The sequence below is a fragment of the Schistocerca americana genome, chromosome 3 (genome assembly GCF_021461395.2).
Source record: "Schistocerca americana isolate TAMUIC-IGC-003095 chromosome 3, iqSchAmer2.1, whole genome shotgun sequence".
Taxonomy (NCBI): Eukaryota; Metazoa; Arthropoda; class Insecta; order Orthoptera; family Acrididae; genus Schistocerca; species Schistocerca americana.
Window position 1 is genome coordinate 778,968,378 of NC_060121.1, and position 24,532 is coordinate 778,992,909.

The 24,532-nt window shown below is 38.7% G+C and overlaps 1 protein-coding gene across 1 annotated transcript in view; it reads right to left on the bottom strand.

Moving 5' to 3' along the window:
* Positions 1 to 802: 802 nt before the first annotated feature.
* LOC124605425 (oocyte zinc finger protein XlCOF6-like) overlaps positions 803 to 24,532 on the bottom strand; it is an 82,404-nt gene continuing 58,674 nt past the window's right edge. Inside the window, exons 9-10 of the mRNA XM_047137084.1 lie at positions 3,607 to 3,763; positions 803 to 2,692 (exon numbers count right to left, since the gene is read on the bottom strand). Coding sequence (XP_046993040.1) covers positions 2,287 to 2,692; positions 3,607 to 3,763 — 563 coding nt within the window. The 3' untranslated portion in view covers positions 803 to 2,286. The remainder of the gene's footprint in view (positions 2,693 to 3,606; positions 3,764 to 24,532) is intronic.

The window sequence follows — 24,532 nt, forward strand, 5'->3', positions numbered from 1 at the left end:
CATCTATGACAGTATACTTAACACATAGTCATCACATATGCTTGAGTATCTCAGGAATACGCCTTCACCGAGTTGTAGCTAATTCCCACGACAGATCAGAAATTGCTTCATTATTTACTCCACAGTAATGAACGAATTAACTGACAGCACAACACAACAGTAATGTAATGGCTGGTACATTTCTGTAGGGCTTACACATTATTATTAGTTACAGTAGTCAGACACAAAGCATTGTAACCTGAGTGATTTTAAATCAGGGTGGTGGGTGTGGGTGAAGCAAGTGCCTCTAGGAAGGAGTAGTGTGGAGGACTCAAGCACTAATGTTGACTGAGAGGGGAGGGGGGTACCAGATAATATCTGATTTTACTCATGGTAATCGTCTCAGGAATGTGACAAATCACTGGTTTCGCAGTCTTATTATTATCTGCATTGTAATTTTGTCTTCAATAATCAACTGGATGCAATGAAAATATTAACAAAACCAAGTTCTGACATGACCCGTTGGACAATTTCCTTGTTAGCTATGGCTCACTAATAAAGCAACGTAATGGAAGAACATGTACAAATATTGAATAATGATTGATTATTTACGGATATTACTAAATTCTGTATTGAGCTATTAAAGTTATAAAACTCACCTAGAACATTCTTCTCACTCATGGATCTTTCCTCGAACTCTGAAATGAAGTTCTTTAAAATACTGCACCAAGCACCCAGTTTCTCACTTTTGTTGGAATATGCTTCTGTCGTTACATCACAGAGTACTAATATTTTTTGTATCTCAACAATTAAATCTTCTATATTTATTTTACTTTCAAAGAGTTTATTCAGCTTCCTGAGTTCTCGAGGCAGTATTTACATATTCATAAGTTAACAATATTGTAACACAGTGCAAGTACAGCGTACACAGTAATGTTGTACATGAGCTATTGGAGGACAGCTGCCAGAGTGACACACCATGCGTGTGCACTGGCCCAGTGGAAGAAAAGTGGTGATGTAAGTGTCTTACGGGTCATGGGCCCCATTTACCACAATACCCCGTGAGGGGTCTGGGCAACTCAGAGTCGCCAGGGCAGTCACCAGGCCCCTACATTGGTGTCTCAGTGTTGCCACAGGTGTCCGCTAATTGAGTGCCATTTGACACAACGCCCCTTGAGTCGCAGGAGACACTAGTGGTGACGCTAGCTGCCCTTGGCTAATAGCGCCCATAATCAGCAAAAATTCTGTGCCTTCAGACATGCCACCCCATATAAATGAGTAAGTAAATGGACAATGAACATACATTTGTGCAAGATAGGTGTCTACGACAATGATGAAAAAGAACTTCACAATGTACCATGAGTTTTGTGATAGCTTTACCTATCACTCTTGTTTTAATGATAGATCTTATCTGCTCTGGTTTCTTTTCTTTTTTGATATTTTGGGATAAAATATGAGAATATGTCTGCATGGTAGATCTTTAATGTAGTAACAAAATACTGCTGGGGAACTACATAAGATTAATGAAAATAAAATAACGCTATCACAGAATAAGGATGTAGAACAAAAGTTACCTACACAACTTATGAATACATGTAAATTTCCTGAAGTTCGATTTCTTTCAGAAAAGCCTTCTGTGCAACTGCCAAGAATGAGTATTGGCAGTAGATGATGATACCAACAAAGTTTGGTATTATGTGACTTCTATATTGTTTCCAATATTATCATGCACAGGCAATAGTATTTTCAAAAATTATTTATTTTTTGGGCCGTATGTTACTGTGAATTTCTCTGGTTACTGAGACAGCTTTTTCAAAATATCATGACACTGTAAATGTTCACAGAGGATGAGGGATGTAATGTAAAGATACCAACAGAAACATTTACTCTCCACTCGGGGACTTGGTGTGATCGTCATCGTCATTCTTTGGTACACCAGGAAACATTATGAAAAATTTGGAAACTTGCACATTTGTGAGGGGATATAACCTTCACACATCAGTATTGAGTGTAATCAAGTACACTCAATGTAGTGACACATTATCACTTCATTAGGACGTAAAAAGAAAAGGAAAAAGATTATAAATTAATTTAGTGTCAGCTGAGTAATGAATATTTCATTTTATGACTCATTATTTGTTTAGCAGAGATGATATGGAATGCTACAGTCACAATCACTACATTATACAGACAACTCAAATGTTATCACTTATATGAGGAATTACAAACACTGTCAATGTTATACTAATCACAAGCCTTACAATTGGGAGCAGTGCACAATAAAACCAGATTTCTTATTATAAGTTATCAATAAGTGATACTGCTAACATCAAAAGTTGCTGGAACAAAGACCAGTCCAGGTTGAAGTCCAAAGGCCTCTGTAGGAGGTGGTTGCACAAACTGGGCAGTTGTTCCAAGAGTTGGTCCTCCAGTTGCTGTGGTCCCATCAGCTGCCATCAATGGGCCTAACTGTACAGCATCAGTTAATGTCAACATGCCTGCATGTCCTCCATCAAGCTGTACTAGCACAGGAGGTGTACTAGATGCTGATTGCTGCTGTGGTACAACAGTTTCAACAGAGAGTGGAACAGGTAATGGTGATGGCTCATCTGGATCATCAATGTCAGCAACTGGTGTCAGTTCTGAAGGAGCTTCAGTAGATGCTGAAGCTTCAATAGGGGGATTTGAAGACTCAACCTCTGGATGACATTTCCTGAAAAGTATCACAATTGTGGGAACACAACAAATTGCTCTAAATATTGTGTTAAATGCTACACATGCAGCTGTCCTTGTTACATAATGACATAATGAAAACTAAATTGACCATGTATCCCTCTCTCAAAATTTTAAATTGTTTCTGTAAATCAAAGATATAGTACCAACCATTGTACTGCAATAATTGAGATTAACTTTCATGGAAATAGGCTATCTTCCCCTGTAAACAGGAGGGGGGGGGGGGGGGGGGGGGGGGGGGGGAGGAAATTCTGCAGCTCTAACAAATAGCTCTTTTGCCTTAAGCTTCTCTTCATAACTTTTCCTTTTCTCAGTATGCCTCATCCACTATCTTGTATTACTCAGCTCTGTTATGGCTTTCTACAGCCTCAAATCTTAATGTTTCATTGTTGATTATAATTTTGTCACACACTGAACTTTCTCTCATGGGGCCCCAAACTAAAGACTTCCCGATCTAGTTATAAAAGAGCTTCTACACCTTTTGCTTTCTCATCACAAACTACTTTCCACGGACTTCTTGGTTCTGAATACTTTAGCTCTGATACAGATGTGCAGAGATACTTCTATTAATTGATCCTCATACAACAGTACTGGATTGTGTTCATAATTATACGCAAGGAAATAGGATGCACAAATTTCTTTGCATTACTTTGCTGCTCTTTTCTGAAGTTAACATACTTGTAGTTATTGTCAGATTGAAGGAGACAGTGAAAGAACCAACTGAAGCAAAACTGATAATCTATCTCAAACCCCTCTGTCCCAAACTCGAATTGCATGAACAAGCTTAAATGACACTTATCCTTTCCTTCTGTTGGTTTTTCATCAAACACTTCCTGAAGCTTGCATGCTGATTGCAAATAAAATTGTCGGTGGTAGAAGGATTTAGATACTTACTTCCGATGCAACTTAAGGTCCCAACTACTGGCATAGCACTTGGGACAAAGATCACAACTGTATCGTTTCTCTCCCAAATGCCGCCGAATGTGATCATCCAATTTTGATTTTCTTATGAATCCTTTGCCACATGTCTGGCACAGGTGAGGGCGTTCTCCTGAAAAGGAGTAAGTATTCATACAGAATTATGAAAAACTGTTTTTACTAAATACTGATTTTATGTATCACCCTGATTTCAAACTTATCTCCAAACAAGTACAGCAATGATGCGTGATTTACAAAGAAACTTACAGAATGAGGCATCACCTCACTTATGGAAAACTTACATAAACAAAAGTAACCGAGGAATGAACATTACCTACAGACTGGAACACAGAAGCTCAGTTTACTTATTTTACACCCCCCCCCCCCCCACACCAAATACATATGCACATTGTTCCAGTACTTGTACCTGACAGGGGATGGGGCTGCATTATGTGAGGTAAGTGGCATACAGAAGTGGATATGGGTGAAAGGAAGGAGGACATAAGCAAAATTTATGTTTGAGGCACCTTTGATGATGAGATCAACAGAGTAGGGACATGATCCCTGATGAATAAGAATGGGGAAGGAATTCACCGATTTCTTTTTGACAAATTTAAGAAAATCACATAAAACACATATGGAAGGTTAGACAGTGATTTGAAACTCTCTCTTCCTCCTGGATGGAAGTCCAATTGCGCCACCTCACTAGGTGGGAGGGATGGTGGACGAAGGAGGCTAATAGTGGTAAGGGAAAAGAGAGGAAGCACCAGGGTGGGAAGGTACAAGGGCACATTAGAGATTTTGCTCAGATGCTTGCAGAGGCATAGTTTGTTCAAAATGTCCTGAATGAGGTCTTCCTAGACATGGATGACCTGAAACTGGTAAAAGTTAGTCGACTTTTTGTCAAAAGTATTTTACATCTGCCTGCTGTCAACAATGGCAATCTAAAAATACAGTACCTGTTTAAAGAAATTACTGTCATGCAATGCCATGCAGTATGCACTTGCTTAGAGGCAGTGCTGTGTAAGGACAGTGCAAGTTGTTCTTTCCACACCTCTACTGTAACTATGGTTTTCAATGTGTTGGGCTGTAGTAGATGGAGCCTGATTCCTCAGCTGCTCACACCCCCATCCCCTCCCCCCATAAATTCGTTCAGGATGTCATGAACAAACTATAGCATTACATTGCACATGGCAAAATAGGAGGGATGGGGATGTGAGTACAGAATAAAACAGCTTCTGCAAACAAAAATTTAAACTCATAGATCTATGAGTCGATAGACAGTAGGAAGGGGGATAATTAAATAGGGGTGAGGAGTAAGAAACTGAAGGGTAGTGAATGGAGAGGAGAGGAAAGAACAAAGGCAGGGATGAATGAGAAACAGGGACTATGGCAGACTAAGAGGGATTGCAGGATAGAAGTAGTCATGTAGTTCGCAGGTGTGTGTGTGTGTGTGTGTGTGTGTGTGTGTGTGTGTGTGTGTGTTGTTGTTGTTGTTGTTGTTGTGTGTTTGAGGACAGGGGTTGGGCGGTCTTAAGTATTCAAACCCACTTTATTCTTCTGCATCTGTATTTTTCCTGCCATTTAAGTGACATTTACATATCATACACAAGTCACTTCTCGAAACCAACACAATAAATTTTTAGGGTGGTTTGAAGTAGAGCCTATTAATGAATCAATTAAAAAATAACATTCAATATTGTTAAATGCCCATTACCTGGTCAGGTCTATCAGCCCTTCTCTTTGTTGATGTCACAAACCATGTTCATCATTTTCCATGCTGATGGAATGAATGTTTATTTTAGTAACCCACTGGAAGTTCAAATGGAAAATAAGTACATATCAGTATGTATAAGACTGCTCATACCTGGTGATGCGGTAGGAAGGCTGTAAATATTGCAGACTGATCTACCTGAACTTCCATAGCATGCAAATATAATGCCACCCAGTGGACTTACTCGCAGTTGCTGTTATTTGACTTTGTCTCTCCATGTGTACTACACTGCCACTTTGAACATCTAAGTGTTCAATTTTATTACTCACAGTAAATATCTTCACTTTCTTAAGAAGCCTACACTTTCTCATCCCTTAACTCAACCACCAAGTTTCATGTAAGTCTATTTTCAACTTGGTATTTCTTATCCAGGTTTTACTGCCATGCAGAAATGAGCATATGATAAATGTTCTATAAAATAATACATCAGAAATCATGATGCAGTAACAAATTTGGTTGAAATTTCTCCAGATGTTGCTGAGTTACCTGGACCCACTAGACATTTGTTGTACAGTGCTTCACCGATGAGCGTGTGATTTCTACCATCGCCAGGCTTAATGGAATTTTGCTTAACTTTATATTTACAATATGCATGCAAAGCAAATTAGTAGTGCTTGGACTTGTATCAGTTTCAGTGAGGAACTATTGCATAATAATTACGATCTGAAACTATGGCTTACGTTAGTTTCCATCACGATTGTGGACGATTATACAATTTTGATCTGTCATTACAGTGGTTTACTTGTGTTCAATATATATTGTTGTCCCTAAAATGAGGATTAGAATATTGAAGTCTTCAATTTTATTATTCACAGTAAATATCTTCACTTTCTTAAGCAGCCTACTCTTTTTCATCCCTTAACTAAAATAAATAAATGTAAATGTCATGTGATTTGGGCCTCCTGTCGGGTAGACCGCTCACCGGGTGCAAGTCTTTTGATTTGATGCCACTTCGGTGACTTGCACGTCGATGGGGACGAAATGATGATGATTAGGGCAACACAACACCCAGTCCCTGAGCAGAGAAAATCTCTGACCCAGCCGGGAGTCGAACCTGGGCCCTTAGGATTGACATTCTGGCGCGCTGACCACTCAGCTACTGGGGGTGGACGTTCCCTTAACTCAATCACCAAGTTTCATTTAAGTCTGCTTTCAACTTGGTTTTTCTTATCCAGGTTTTACTGTTATGCAGAAATGAGGATATGATAAATGATTTATAAAATAATACACAATAGCTGTAGGTCACTTCTTTACTGAAGCGCTACTAATTTTGGTCAAACAACAGGTGATCCTAAGACATTACAAATGACGTTACTTACAGGCCATTTGTTCAAATGTGAGGATTTGTCTTGAATCGCCAAATTCCGTTTCAAAAATATAAAATGTAGGGAAGCAACGAAGTTACATGTGTGGGAATATGTTGGCAAGATGAAGTGTCAGGAACAGTCTGGCCTCACTTTTATAATATCTCAGTTCAAAAATTAACACACACAGCTTAATTCCTATGAGCTGACTACATCATAATTCAACATTGTTACTGCTGCAAGTAAATTATATCAACTATTCCCTGTAGTAATTACTACTTTTCAAAGTAGTAATTTAGGCAGGATATAGTACTATTTCCATGAACACCAAAGTATCTTATAATGTAAATAACAATTTATAACACGGTATAAATGTATGAATTATGTGATGTAACTTTATTTCCTGGTTGAAGGTTATTTGTAAAATTGATGACTGAAGTAGAGAGAGACATATTTTTGTAACCAACAGTGATTCGTATTCCCTGCCAAATCGCAGTGTCTATATGGAGTTGGAGGTACTGCTGCTGTTAAGTAAGACACAAGTCCCATGCACCTCCACCAGTTACCACTTGAAGCTTTCAGCTAAGGCCATTTGTGTAGTCTTGTTTTAGTTTTTATCATTCCATATTCAGTCTGGTCTGATCATGTCTACTTAACAGCGACCTTTCTGCGCTTTTAAAATTCTGTTTCTAGCAAGCCATTCACTAAATCAACTTAGTTGTTACTGACTACTGGGAAGCTATTCACTATTGAACTTAATTGTTACTGACCACTGGGAACTGTCAATTGTTCCACTGGTCACTGTTGCTGAATGAAACTGAACTTTTGCTATCTACCACTGAGCAGGGTAGTAAAAATATGTCACAAAAACAAAGGATAATTTTGGTTCCAGAACATATCTTTTTTAACTCTGTTTCTGGTTTATGTACACGAGTCAGGTGCTTCACTAATGCTACATAATGCACCATAGCTAACATGTGCTTCTATACCTTCAACATTGTTTATAAATTGTTATTTAGATTTAATGTTCTGGACTCAGCATGGAGTCTGAATTTTAGAGGTTACTGTTATAATTTCATTTTATGATGAGGTGACAGGTGATTGATGAGATGACTGTTACATCAAGAAGCATCAGTTTCCAAACAGCAGAAGAAAAACAAGTACATTTTTGCCCTAAGTGTGTTAGCAGCTGGCAAAATGGGGAAATACCAGATTCTGACAATGCCACATAGAGAAGTTTAGCAACATACCTTCAATCCATACCAACAATGAGGCAAGCACTATAGGCACATGTGATTTTAACTATTTTGAGGGACTGCAGATGTAGAGCCTACATGTGTGTCACCTTCAGAATGTGTAGGCACTAAGTACCTCTTGAGTGTCACACAGTGTGTATAATTTGTGCAGTGGTTTTTGCTTCATCAAAATGCTATTGATACTACATTCCCCACATATGTAACAGCCCATCTGGACTATGAGAAACCATATCTGGGACTATGAGAATCCATATACTATACATGCACTCCATAAATACACCCAGCACATTGATTAATGATGCTTCCTGTTAAGTATCCAAGGGCAATTAGGGTTCTAAACCTAGTCCGAATATCAACTGAGAGAACACGTCAGAGCTGCTGCAGCAAGCACATGAGATGGCGCTACTCTCTGAGAAGTGTTTACCAATACACTACAGCCTAGATACTATGAGTCGTGTCTCACTAGTCACTGAAGCCTTAGTTACGCGTCACCAAATAGTAGAGTTTTGATCTTGCCTCATTTACATTTGTGATTGGATTCTTCTCCCTGGATGGTTGTGTATACTTTAGATGACTTTTTTTAGTTGACCTCATAATCTCTGCTGTCGTCCATCTCCAGAATGGTCATTTTCGGTGCACTGATCTCTATGTCACCATCAGTGCAAGTTATCACAAACCGAGTTTCTATGCCTGCAGCTGATGATAAACTGTATTTCTACCTTAGCAAAGTAGGGCAGAAATTTTCTCATCATACAACTGTTCCCATGTGCATGGAGCCAAAATTTCTCAAGTTGTGGCAGCAGCAGTTGCACCTGCACCAGCAGCAGCAACTGCAACAAACAGGCAGTGGAAACTTCTACCACCAACACTGGCTTACCCCCCCCCCCCTCCCCCCATGTCTGTATATGTGCCGATGGATGTGTGTGTGTGTGTGTGTGTGTGTGTGTGTGTGTGTGTGTGTGTGTGTGTGTGTGTGCGCGCGTGCGTGCGAGTGTATACCTGTCCCTTTTTCGCCCTAAGGTAAGTCTTTCCACTCCCGGGATGGGAATGACTCCTTACCCTCTCCGTTAAAACCCACACTCTTTCGTCTTTCCCTCTCCTTCCCTCTTTCCTGATGAAGCAACTGTGGGTTGCGAAAGCTTGAAATTTGTGTGTTTTTTATTGTCTCCTATCAACATACCAACACTTTCGTTTAGTAAGTTACAGCATCTTTGTTTTTAGATATATTTTTCCCACGTGGAATGTTTCCCTCTATTATATTCATATGTATTTATATATTGATATGTGTACTGGTTGCATGCATACCTAATATGTTCCAAAACAGAACATAAAAAAATGATTTTCTGATGTTCATATCTTGGGTTCTATTGGTAATAAAAAGGTAGGGTCAAGTGTTTTGGATAGTGCTTGGGCTAGGTATCATTTTTATACCCAAGAAAAGGATTGTCTTATTGTCACTATCCTACAGCACAGGGCCAAAGTATGAAAATTACTCACTTTCTCCTGCACAGGCAAATGGAGCAAATTTGTCGTTTCTTTTTGTCTTTTAAGTGGTCTTTGGTGGGATTGATGGGACTTACGGAGTCACATTAGTTCACAGGCAGTTCCTTCGAAAATCCAAAAAGAAGGGTTTTTTTACTATAGTTTTTTGCCATCACCTGCAGACCAAAACCCAGCCAAGAAATTCCAAGATGGCTACGCACACCAAATGGCTGAAAGTTTTACGATGTATTCCTATGATTCCAATCTCAAACAATATTAAAAATTTTTGAAAATATTCTTTACATCATTATCTGTTTCTGAGACACAGAAGATTAAAGTTACCCTATTTGTACTTGCAAAATACACATGTAAAATGTGATATGTAGGAAAACAAAGTTTATAAAGTGACGTAGTATGGAGAAATATGCTGTAAAGTGTCTTCATTATCATCTAGGACCTCCATGTAGTGCTGAAGCACATGCATAATTTTTTTGCAGCAAAATCCAGTCTGAGGTGTACAATTAGTTTTGCATAATGTCAATTTCACGTAAGTAAACTATCTAAATTTTACCGATCAATACATTTCTTTTCATACGAGTTGCATGCCTTGCTGCAGCAGGGAAAAGAAGGGAACCAGCTGCAAACTGCTCCTATTGGACCAGAAAAAAATGTGAATATGTTCTTGTTTATTTAAAAGACTGACTGGAAAGTGGGGTATCAGCTACCTCATTCTACTTTCCTCAGTACATTTTAAAATTTTCGCCAAAATTTTGGCATGCAAACATATTCGCAGTTTTTATGCTGAGAGAGAAGAGGACAGTTGCAGTGGCAGTGAGACAGAAAAGAAATCAATACTGGAAGATAGTAGACAGTGGTTGTATTATATAAAGAGTAAATGAGAGAATGGCAGTGTGAGAGAAAGAGAGGCACACAATTGCAGTGGAACATAGCTGACGGTGACAAAACAGTACTACGAAGAGTGTGAAGGCAACAACACCACGGGGGTTGGAGAGGAAGGAGTAAAGAGAAAGAGAAAAAGGAAGTGGGTGACAGCCAGTAATAATGAGAGACACAGTATTTGACCATAAGGCAGTGAGAGACAGTGACAGCGACAAGAGAGAGCAGCAACAGGAAATAATGAAGGAGATATTAGCAGTAAGAGAGAGCAAGATGGAGACAGTGATAGTGAGAGGAGGCTGTTGTAGGGGGACTGTGGCTGTGACATGGCAGACAATGACAGAGAGATATGAAGAGAGAATGAGAATGAGCTGGTCTGAATAAGTCAGTGAGAAAGAGCAACTAGAAATGGATGGGTATGACTGATTTACAGTGATGGACTAGTGGGTGTCAGTGAGTGACAGTTAGGAGAGCTTGTGGGAGTTTGAGATGAGTTGCATGTTACAGCGCAAGTGTGTTCACATGCCAAACTTTTTGGGAAAATTTTTAGAGGTGCTGAGGAAGGCACAGTGAGGCAGCTTGTACACCACTTTTTAGTCAAGAATCTTTTAAATGAACACGAACATAACCACGTTTTTTTGTGCTCTCATAGGAGTATTTTTTGCTGGCGTATGTGTTCCACATCTCCTCATAAACTACTGGACCAATTTCAACCAAACTTGGTACACATATCACTTACTGTCTGGAAAGAACTGCTGTGGGGGCTAAGAACCACCTACCTATCTAAGGGGTGTGTGTGGGAGTGAAGAAGTAGTTTACCCCACAATGTGGAAATACCCAAACTTCATTCATCCAGTATTTGAAAATGTGAGTGCTTAGTGACTTGCAACAAACTTTACACGTAAGTTCAAAGCATTACAAAACTTTTCCTCACTGACAAGCCCCACGAAATGATGAAATGAATAAATTTTATCCTTTATTACATTTATGCTGTTCAGGCTGTAAAATTGCCACATCAGGGACAACACATCAGGGACAACATTTTAATTTATTAGTTCTTTACTACTAACTGTACTTGCGACACATTTAGCAGACAGTATTTGTAGATACTACTGAATGTATCAGCAAAATTATATCATTGTATGACATAGTTCAGGATACATGACGTCATAAACACTGAGATGCGAGCAAAACTTCCACACATCCATTAAATTTAAATTTATTACTTTTTTTCTACTAACTCTATTCACAACACATTTCACTGATGGTATCCACATATGCCACTGAATGACCTACAGAAATACTGTATATTGTTGCATGACATGTAGTTCAGGAGATATGACATCATGAAAATTGAGCTGTGTGGAAATGAAACAGTCATGTGAAATTTGCTAGAGCTCCAGGTGAACTGTATGTACATATATGTCTGAAATATGTTAAATATATGTGGAAAATATTTGACATATGCATACATGGTCAAAGCAACTCATAAAAAGCTTCTCCTAAGCCCCTGTATCAATTTCAGCCCAACTTGGTGCACATACTACTTACTACCTGGAAAGAAATACAGTGGAGGTAAGAACCAGCAATGTCCTGTTAGGGTAGGGCTGATAATGTGGAAAGAGAGGAAGGAGGAGATAGACAGACAGAAGGAGGGCAGAGGAGGAGATGGGGAAAGAAAGAGAAGGAGATGGACAGAGAGAGGGAGGAGAAAGCGGTGGAGAGAGAGGGGGGGCGGGGGGAGAAGAGATAGAACGAGAGAGGGAAGAGGAGACTGACAGAGAAAGGAAAGAGGAGGAGATGTACAGAAAGAGTGAGAGTGTTTGTGTGTGCGTGTGCGTGTGTGTGTGAGAGAGAGAGAGAGAGAGAGAGAGAGAGAGAGAGAGAGAGAGAGAGAGAGAGAGAGAGAGACAGAGAGAGAGAGAGAGGGGGGGGGGGGGGGGAGAAAATGAACAGGGAAAGGGAAGAGGAGGAGATGGACAGAGAAAGGGGGAGCAGGAAGTGGATAGAGAGGGGGAGAGGAGAAGATAGACAGAGAGTGGGGGAAGGAGGAGATGGACTAATAGAAGACTGGAATAAATACACACCTGGGCAACACCGGGTACTCAACTAGTTTTTATGCATCATACTTTTCATTTACATTCTGGACCTGTACGGTAAGGTTTCCCTATTTAATACTGTCTTACAGATATTAGTATTTTTTCATTGATGATAACGATTTGTTTGGTTGTTTGTTTTGATACTGATACTACATCATTACTTCTCCAAAAGCAGATTGGCTGTCCATGATGATCAGGCATATATTTTTGAACTAGAAGTGACTCAATGGTTGGTTGGTTGGTTGGTTGTTTTGGGGAAGGAGACCAGACAGCGAGGTCATCGGTCTCATCGGATTAGGGAAGGACAGGGAAGGAAGTCGGCCGTGCCCTTTGAAAGGAACCATCCCGGCATTTGCCTGGAGCGATTTAGGGAAATCACGGGAAACCTAAATCAGGATGGCCGGACGCGGGATTGAACCGTCGTCCTCCCGAATGCGAGTCCAGTGTCTAACCACTGCGCCACCTCGCTCGGTGACTCAATGGTTGTATCCACTCTTAGTAGTAGTCTTCTTTCTTTCCTTCCTTCATACTTCTTTTAGCGACCACACTGAGTGCTTTCATGGAGTGTAAGTAAAACACAATAACTATGGAGTCTTAACAACCAATGTTTTCTATACACATTACAGCAGCACAGCAACAGCTGGTTCTAGTACCATGGATCATCTCACTCAGTTTAACTACCACTAGCACAAATTTCGAATGAATAGTGCATTTCACAATACGTAAAAGAACTCTGTCATACTTGACAGAGTGAAGAGGACAGTGTTAGAAAATGTCTGTAAATCAGACTCAGGACAGACAGAAAACCAAACACACTTCTAATAAAATATAATTTGTATGCAGTGGTTATTATTCACTCTCAGAATCTTAAGGTTGTATTGTGCGCATAATTCATATATGATGTGTTAACAAGAATGCATATCTTAAAAAAGAAAATTATCCTGTGTGTCTGGCCAACCATCCCTCAAAATTTGGTGGCGGGATCCTGAAACATCCTGTATACAATACGCTGGGTTTACATCCGTAGAGCCCTTTCTTTTTTCTTTTTTTACCAAGTGAAGAAAGTGAGATCGTGTGAGAGTGAGAATAGATAACTGAAAGCCCTGGTTCAATAGTGACAAAAAGGCAAAAAAGAAACAAATATCCTAAAATTATTTGCATCACATAAATAGTAATATTTTAATGTTTGCACTACACAAATGGATGAATCAAGTACTGTGTATCACTGCTTTACATTTCCCCTCTACTTTACTATTGTAGTAAGATTTTGCAAGTACGAGGGCTATTCAGAAAGTAGGGAACGTTTCCGTCTGACACTACTAGGCAGATGTCGATCACATATATTTTGGTATGTGCGTGCTCAGCAGCTCAGTCGGCATCCATCCGTGACAGCGGGAAAGTCTCTGCGCGTCTGGTTTTTACAATATTTGAACTTGAAATGTGTGCTGTAATCGAAAATCCTGCCAGTTGTGAGGTGCGGTATGTGATACAGTTTTTGTTGGCAAAAAACCTAAAACCTATAGAAATTTATTGTGAACTGTGCAAAGTGTACGGAAACAATGTAATGAGTGAATATTCCATTCGGAAATAGTGCATTCGGTTTAAAAATGGCCGAACCAACGTTCATTATGAAGAGAACAGTGGATGCTTGAGAATTGTGATTGATGATCTTGTCACTAAAGTTGATGAAATGATTCGTGAAAACTGTCGCTTCACAATAATAGAGCTTTCACTTTCTTTTCCACAAGTTTCACGGACTTTGTTGTTTGAAATTGTCACTCAAACGCTAGGCTACCACAAATTTTGTGCACGATGGGTGCCCAAAATGCTTACAAAGCACCATAAAGAACAGTGAATGGGGACAACGTTGACATTTTTGGAGGCCTACCACAAACATGGTGATTCACTACTCAAATGGTTCAATGGCTCTGAGCACTATGGGACTTAACATCTGAGGTCATCAGTCCCCTAGAACTTAGAACTACTTAAACCTAACTAACCTAAGGACATCACACACATCCATGCCCGAGACAGGATTCGAACCTGCGACCGTAGCGGTCGCGCGATTCCAGACTGAAGCGCCTAGAACCGCTCAGCCACCCCGGCCGGCTGATTCACTACTGGATCGAATTGTAACCAGTGACAAGACATGAGTGAAACATGTCAGTTGTGAGACAAAATTACAATCCACAGATTGGGGGCACACAAGGTCCCGCCAAAAACCAAGAAAATGTTTGCAAGCCTTGTCAGCAAGGAAGTTGATGGTGACAGTGTTTTGGGATAGGCAAGGTGTGCTTCCTATTGATTTTCTCGATCGTGGAGCAACCATGAACTCTGCCCGGTACTGTCAAACTTTGCACAGCATTAGAAGAGCAGTTCAAAACAAAACACCGAGGAAAGCTGATGTCCAAAATTTTGATTTTGCACGACAATGCCCAACTTCACATGGCAAGCCACACTAAAGAACTCCTTAATTCATCCAAATGGGAAATTTTCCTTCACCCACCCTACAGCCCCGATCTTGCACCAAGTGACTTCCACTTGTTTCCCAAGATGAAGAACTGGCTTGCAATGCAGCACTTTGATGACGACATGCAACTCCAGGCGGGTGTGACTCCATGGCTGAAGTCTCAGGTAGCAGAGTTTAAAATGAAGATCTTTCAAAGCTTGTCCACCGCTGTGATAAGTGCCTCAATGTGCTTGGTGACTATGTGGAAAAGTAGTATATCAGTCGCTCTTTCAGACGTATATAATAAAATGTATTTCTTGTACTTAGGTTTTTTAAATGCCAAAACATTCCCTACTTTCTGAATAGCCCTCATAACATGTACGGCCTATAACAAAACAAATACATTTACATATGCTGGCACATGGAAGTAAAACTTTGTGACAAGTTATACCAAATTTTAAAATACAGTCTACACATACATACTGCATTTGACTGTTACTCTGAAACCAATAGTACATGTGACAATAATGCTAAGTTTGGGAAACATAGATATCTGCACAAGAGGAGTTACAGATACAATACTTTGAGATATGCAGGTACACTAATATGGCAACTTCTCAAGAATGTACATTCCATCATTCAAAGTGCTCTAGTACTAATTCCAAGAACATTATGTCTTCCTACTGGCTTTATACATGAAAAGAATGGTCACTAATCCCTTGTTTTGCACTGTTAACTGATTGCTTTGAAATGCAGAGGTGAGAGTGCACTGTTTTTTCCACCTCTGGTAGCACCAACTGCTCAGATGCTCTTTGGCATCAAGTCAAACTGAACTTGGATAACAGGTACAGGTACATCTATGCCAGAGATAATCAATCATCATGGCTGGTGAGTAATGGCACGCTAGTCTCACAGCAACCCATGGCCACATGTTTTCAAAGGGTGAGAAGTGGAGAAAGTGTTGGCCAGGGCAAAGGTCTAACACTAGTATTTTTTAAGACTAGTGCAGGACTCAGCAATGTTACCTATGATTTAACGATGGAAAATCCAGGATGGAATGTAACAGTATTATGAAAATCATAGTTGCTACTTACCATAAAGTGGAGATGCTGAATATCTCTGCAATATGGTGAGTAGCAACTACCCTTTTAATAATATTGTCACCTGCGATTTAGATTCTCTGGGGAGAGATATTTCTAAAGAAGATCATGTAGTGGTCGTTGGGGTCCTGGAAACAGTTTGAACTGTAACCTAAACCAAGCACATGAGGCTGATAGCAGGAATGTCAGTGAGAATGCGCTGCACACAAACACGAAGAATGTGTCACTCAGACACTAATTTGATGAGCCCTGGATGACGCATTTGGTTAAACATGGAAGTGAAGAACTCCAGGAGTTGCTCAACAAATTGAGGCTACGATGCATGTGTGTTAGTGATGTTTTGCCTCTCACACGGTTGTACCCCACATAGCATGTTATATATCTGAATGTTTCCAGTAGGAGGCTATTTGCACATCTCATTTTGGGAACCAGTCAGTGTAACCAGAAAACTACATCCAATACTAGCGATTTCCAATATTTTCTCCAGATATTTTTAGGACAAACTGTTCTGAAAGACAGAGCTGCCAAATAACACAGCTGCAAAGAAAAGTGAAGACACAAAAATCAGCAGATTGGACTGTACAATGATTGACAATCATAATAGATTTAACCTTTCCATCAAACCATAAGAAGCTTTTTCAACACGAAAGATTAGCTTCTCATATCAATACAGGACACTGAAAATCTAAAGACATTCCTACAAATGTACTTCGCACAACAGAATATCACCTGGAAGGCACGGAAATTGAGCGGGAGCATCTAGATGGAAGACTGCTATCACAATACTGAAGGTGTAATGTGAGGAAGGCTTAGCGGCTATATACACAAAAAGTAGAACGAAGTACCACACCACAGACCTCAGTGAATACTGCATTAAGCAGCTAATTGAGACTTTGAAACATAGAGACTTTGAGACTTTGAAACATAGAAATATCTGGGAAATGATTGTATGTGGAGATTTCAATATGAATTTCATCAGAGATTTCAATATGGATTTCATCAGAGATTTCAATATGGATTACATCAGAGATTTCAATATGGATTTCATCAGAGATTTCAATATGGATTACATCAGAGATTTCAATATGGATTTCATCATGGTTTGTTTTGATTGAGGGCACCTAGTGTTACTGATGTCCGGGTTTGTTTTGAACGACAAAGTAACATTTGCAACAAGAACAGAGGGACGCAGTCCAACAGACATTTCTAAAATCCATCTGTCTTTAAGGAAATAAATGTGAGCCCAATAACAGCTAGTTCATCTGATCTGACAGTCAAATGGCATCAATAAAGCTTCGCTATCATTCAGTCTTAACAACAAAAGGAAAACGAAAGGTTCACAAATCTGTCACATTATTTGGAGAGAATTTACAGGGTGAAAAATGGGAACGAATGTACAAAGGCCACCAGCAGATGATAAATTTAATTCTTTCCTAAAAATATTGGCACAACATTATGACTGCAGTTTTTTTTATTTTTAATTTTTTTTAAAGTGATGATTAACATCTGGAGGTATTAAAAGAGAGCTTTATTTAATGCAAAGGACTAGCTCTAATCAAGATTTAAAAATGCTTTATCAGGTTACCTTCCATTAGGAATGAGAGTGCACTCAGTAATATGATATACAAATGATAGAGCACAACAATCAGTCGTCCTTATTTGCAGGCTTTATTCAGCAAATCTAGATTTCAGATAGTACCTATTTCATAGTATCAATGCATATCAGTCGCCTGTTGTTCGGGCATCTATCACAGTTGTTTCGAGACTTGTGACTTCAAAGAGTCTTGACAGAACTGCGATAGATGCCCAAACAACAGGCAACTGACATCCATTGTACTATGAAATAGTGCACTGATAATGGCTAGCACTGGACAAAATCTACATTTGCTGAATAAAACCTGCAAAAATGGATGCTGACTGCTACGCTCTATCACTTGTAAATTTATTTCGAAAAAAGACATATACTGACTGCATTATTAATTGTAACTCAGCCCACCCTAAACAGCATAAAGCAGCATTTTTTAGGTTTGCTTTTAATCGTGTATGTAGTGTCCCGCTTTCTGATGAAGACCCGTAAAACCGAACTGGAAATTATTTACTTCATAGCTAAAATCAATGATTATCCTTTGCCTTATATTCAAAAAAATTATGAGAAAATTGCCAATAAATATAGAGATATGGGGGTGAACGAACCGAGTGTAGCGAATAACAAAAATAAGACAATGAAATATATTTCCTTACCATGCTATAGGACAGTTAGCCTGAAAATTGTGGCCGTTTTTAGGAAAGTCAAGGTACAGAAATCTTTTTCTACTAAGAATAATTTGGGACATATTTTAAATCAAGGGGTAAATAAAGTCAATCATTTACACCATTCCGGGATTTATAAAATATTTTGCCCCAGCTGTAAAGCGTGTTATATGGATCAAATGGGATGGAAAATTGAAACAAGGTTTGCCGAACATGTTGCTGACGATAGAAGAGACGCGGCTGAAAGATCGAATTTTGCAGCTCATACTATTAATAGTTGACATGAGCTTCCTGTGATTGGAACACATGCGAGGTTGTTGCATAAAGCCAAAAAGGAAGCTTTTCTTGATCTACCTGAGGATATGGCCATCACAGATCGCCTGATGTTTGCCTTCTCAACGAGCAAGGGACAGTGAGGGGTGTTCATTTCTGGGAGCTGTTCTCCAAACATTTGCTTGACCCGGGGGGGGGCTCAGCGGGTTTGCAATATGAATAATGTCTATAACATCCTCCTACCATTTAACTTTGACCTTTGACATTTACTCCGTACATCCTGGGTTCCTTTTCGCTGTTTCTCCATTGATAGTGGCGTTTCTCCGCTTATCGAGCGTATGTAATCGGCATGATTTTACCCATTCTACCAGCAATGAAAACAATGAAAAATAATAGCTTTTCATCCATTTAGCTAGGTAAAAAAGGCACACCATACTTGATAGTTCAATTCCCTCGCAGTGCCATCTACCGTTATGGAAATGATATGTGCTCATCAATAACTATGCTTTTTCCCTATAGATGGCCTCAGTGGTTCGATCTAGTTCACTGAAGGAGTAGATTAACAGATTATGTAGTCACTGTTTTTCCATTTTCTAATGACTGATGTGTTGTTAACAGTATCACCTTACTTGATATGCGGCAGCCTTTATATTTTTCGGACAAATTTACGTAGCTAACTGTTGAATCAACGAATTCTTTAGGCCATTACAATGTAAGTTTGCTTATTGAGCAGATGATCTGTGATCACAAGATTGTTCATATTTGTTCACATTAGAACGATATAACACAGTAGATTGCGTTGTTGTCTTCTTCATGCTTATTTATGTCACCTTACATTGAGTGACGTCTATTCTACAATTTTAACTTTTGGTTCTATAAATGGTTTTGTATCTCTTTATATATATGTATTAAACATTTTTAAAAAAATATGTATTTTGTGAAATCTGATGCAACTGCCAATTTTCACACCTAAACTGAGCCTTTCTCATTCAAAATGAGTGGTTGTTATGTGGTAAATGGTTTTCGGAGTTCAGAGTTGGTTTTACATATTTTGAACATGCTGCTCTTGTTGTTTTGTGACTGACTTTTGAGCACCTATTTTATCACTGGTGGTTGGCAGTGATGTGACAATCCTTGTATCGGTTACCACCATACTCATGAGAAATATAAGGGCATATGGTACATTTGTTCATGAGGCTATAGTTTGCACAATAGATCTAAAGTTGTTATCCACATATATGGTTCTTTATATGTGCAGCACTTTGTTAATTGCATTATTTAAGTAATACGATTGTTTATGTTGTACTTTAATTTTTACCTGAACTCCGTCAACTTTGGATTTGTGCACTCAGTAGCATAGCGTCATCTATTGGAAGTAACATAAATGTGCTTTCTGATGCGCTTGTAGCTCGTATGTAGAACGGCAGATGGCCATTGATACCACTATCCTGTTTCATCATTATGACAAATAAGTTATTTGTGTGAATGGAATGATATTTCTAGCGAGTTTATCTCTTCTTACAATTTTGAAGATAGTAGTTTTGACGTATATATTTAATTTGTTACTATCATCTGACAGTGCTCAGACATTTTCACTTGTTGTAATTATTTAAACTGGTATTATCAATTACCGTCACTGTATAATTTTTTTGTAATGTGATATATTCCTTATTGCTTGTATTTTACATTACTTTTGTATTTTACACAGAGGGCACTTATTGCAACGTGGTGCCATCTCATGTTGTCTTGTTGTAGTGTTGACCAATGATGTGTCACTTTATTATAGAAGTCTGCCAAGGACAGTACTTCTACTTATGGCATGTATCTGTCAGAAAAATGGTATGTTATGACTTTGAATTTTAATTTCAGACATCTGTATATGTTGCAATTGATGTAACTATGTTTCACTGTCAATTTTTTCATTTTTTAAAGCAGTTGTTGTTTATGCCCTGTCTCTTGTATTTGTTTTAGCACCGATGATGACTGATATCAGTTGAAATCGATTTGCAACAAGATAAATAATGTTTCCGTGACTGGTTGCTACATTCTTTATAATTTTATATTCCACAGTCACTGCACAGAAAGGGAACCTTACGGAGCCCAACATTCAACACTAAAGTGTGTTATTAAAAAGACAAAAACCAATGCAAAATTCAAAGAACAACGTAAGGATCTTCTGGAGCATTACTACACATGAAACAAATAGTCTCAACAACACAAACTATACTGAACTCCCAGACAGCAGCATCACGATGATGATATGAAACTCAAATATTCAATGAATTCTTCCTGACTGCAGCTGAAAGCAAGGAGACAAAAAATTGTCCATCAGCAGCATATCCAATAAAGTTACATAGGAAATACATACTCCACTACAGACATCACTTTCGCCAACTAATGTGTTATAGAAATTACGGAGGTCATTAGATGACTAAAAAGTAGTAATACTTCTGGTATGATGATATCTCAGCCAAAGTACTAAAATCTTGTGCTGTCTTGGTAGTGCCACCCTTGAGTTATCTTTGTAATCCATCAATGAGTCAAGGTGTATTTCCTGTACGACTGAAGTACACAGAAGGAACAACATGCTCAAGTGGAGACAAGCAATTGACTTCTAATTATGGACTGATCCCCCACCTCCCATGTTACCAAAATATAATAAACGATATTTCTGAGAATAAGCTTTTAACAACAATTTCCATAAGGCTTCTTTACTGAGAGGGCAATATGTGAACTCAATTTCAGTACAAGTAAGCAATAAAAATTGTACACGCTGTCTGTGTTTTTGGCCTCTTTTTCCACAATAATGGTTACACAAGTTATGTAGGTTAAATAACGTCTCTTGTGGCTCTAATAAAGTTTAATTATGACCATTTATTATAGTCACAAAAGATGGTATTTAAACTACATACGTCGAATAAAAATGGCCCTGCTGGCACTATCTGCGGCCTTGCCAAGGCTTTTGAATAGGTAGTTATTTAATTTTGTTAAGGATAGAATCATATCTTACCAACAGAAAACAGTGTCTTATGAGCAATTGATATGACTGGAACAATATTAAATTCAAAGTGATCAAATATTAAATATGGTGCGTTGCGAGTTTCAGTGCTTGGCCCACCGCTCTTCTTGGTTTACATACATTATTTACCAAGGACACTGGAACACTCTCCAAAAGCTGCAATGTTTGCTGATGACAAAAGTATGCTGATAAAGGGTCCAAACATAAATACAACAGACAGGCAGACAGGGTAATAATGGAACAGGCAGCCAATAGCTTAACTTTTAATCTTAGAAAATCTCATATTATGGAATTCCAAACAAATAATAATGAGACATTTCTTCATAAGAAAGTCCACTCCGAGTACAAAACTTATGCGAAAGTGCTGTACAATTAATATGTTCTTCTCAAATTCCTTCTCTCTATTCTTAAATCTTATTAAAGCCTGCCCATTCATCAGTTTACTCTTGTTCCCTATGACACTAACAAAGCGGATTCCACTGACTGGTAAGGTTGGAGTGTTTTAATTCTTCTTTAACAGATCATATAGTATGGCAAGAGAGCATCCTCACTGCCATTGTCTCCTAAGATATTTACCTTTATTCTGTGTACCTCAGTCTCTACAAAAAGTGCTAACCCTTCACAATGTATGACATTGTTTTCGTGTACCAGATCTTGCCCTTATTCCTCTGGGCTTCAAATTTTACTGTCTTGATCGGTACAGACCTGTTTCCAGTGTTTGTTCCCAACCAGGCCCCATTAGTTCTTTTAGTTTTCAGATTATTGATGTGCTGGCATGCATTCTCCACGATTATTCTTTTCTAACGACTGGTTTGGTGACCACCTCCTATTATTCACAAATTCAGGACAGTTCTATGCGCAATATCCTCCCTGTGTGAATAGATCTCCTGAATTTCTCGTGTCTTCATAGTTCCTGAGATTACTGTAAACATTGAACTTTGAGTGGTCATCACAATTATGATGCATATACTCCCCATAATAATCTTTCTTCCCATGTGCATTGTGGTTATGGAAATTATCACAGCTGCATTATCTCTGTTCATGTTTGTGCCCTTCATTCTTCCAGCTCTTCTCTGTCATGGCTTCTATATTATCTAGTAGTAAACATAATTCCTGTATATCACACTGTGTGTGTGTGTGTGTGTGGGGGGGGGGGGCTCAAGAGGGACAATTTTGTTTATTTCACAACCAATAATTCTTCAGAAACATATCCTCCAATTATTCATAGCTCTTGAATTTTTGATTGCTTGCTATGCCACAAGTGTGTGTTCCTCCTTGCATAACACCAACACAAAAATCATTTTCTTACATTTGTCTCAATTTACAGCAAATGCATCTTTAAACAACTGTTTTAGAAGGGCAGCTGGGTGTATATTGTCAACTGGCTAGAATGACTGAAATGTATGCACATTTAAATAATTATCTCTCAAGATGTGATAATAGCAACAATAACTTATTTCTGTTTAACTTCAAACATTTTAGCAATTTCTTCACGCAGTTTCCTTTTGTCTCTTTCAAAAATGGTAGTTAACACGTTTTTCAGAGGATGAGCACAGGTCCGACCAGGTTGTTGCTGTAACTCACTACATTGGTTTTGCACTCCGCTGACGTTTTAACTGATGATTCTTTTTTACCTGGGAGACATCTTTTGCTTCTGCAATTTATGTCTTGTTTTTTATCCTGCATGAACAAAACTGTCACCATTTCTTCCCACCAAACTTCGTTTCTAGGAATACCCTTGTAGTCCTTGTACCTTGTCCTTAAATCTTTTTGTGCTTGCTGCTAAATTCTTCTTTAAGTTCTTTGCTAATATTCTTACGAACATCCATGAGTGAAACCTTGATATTTTTCTCATTTGACCTGAATCTCTTCCTTCATGATGATTCATTCCGTCTCTATGTCTACCTCTATTGTTCACAGAGATATTGTTAATTGAAAAGTCCTAATCACTTTTCTTCCCCTGATCAACATTCTCTTACTTTGTGCACAAGGCACAACTATGCAAAAATATTGATACTCTTACCATTCACAGATTTTGCAGTCAGTCATATCTGAGCCTAATTTCATCTCTTTAAATAAGGCTTTTGGAACTCAAAGACATATCCAGTCCTCCTCCCATTCTGTCTGTGTTGCTATAACCAGAGAGAAAGATGGCCTGCTGAGTTTCAATTTAACCACAACAATCTGATTGATGATAGTCCACCTGCAATCTGCTTCCTGACTTCAGCACCAAGATGCAGCCAACGTGTTACAAACAACAGGATCTTAGGATCAGTGCATGTATCACCAAGTTGTAATACCCCCTTCTCCTTCCTGATATACTGAAAATATTCAGAAGATGTCACAGCAAGGATCAATGCATGTATCGTCACACTGTGACACCCCACCCCCTTCTACTTTTCCTTCCTAATACACTGACCATATTCAGAAGGTGCCACAGCAAAATTATTTGTAGTATTTACCACTTGAATTGCGAGGAATCATTAGTTGATTAACAACAGAAGCACTGAGATATAACTAAACTTGTGATTTTTATCAATACTTTCTCACACAGCTGCTTATCGCATGTCACTAAACAACTGCTTAAGAGCAAATCAACTTTCCTATGAATATTTCGAAGGAGCAAGATAATAAAAGGTGAAGTTCACACATGAGAGCTCAAATAAAAGTGAATCTGGCATGCAGTGCCAGTTGCCATCAGTACACTCCTACATTGTTAACACAGCAAATTACTTCCGACATTATTGACACACATAAATATGCCCTCCTATGGTGTAATATGATTACAAAGGTTACGTTCCATATCTTACTTATACTGCGCCATGCAGGGAAGGGATGGAACATGTTCTTTTATCTTTCATATTTTATACAATACAATCACGTGAGCATTTGACAATGGTATAATCAGTTTGACCAGGTATCATCTTCATGACTGGTCTCTGGCCAGAGATCCAAACAAGGTACTATTTTAACTCTGGATTATTTTACCCAGGAGGACA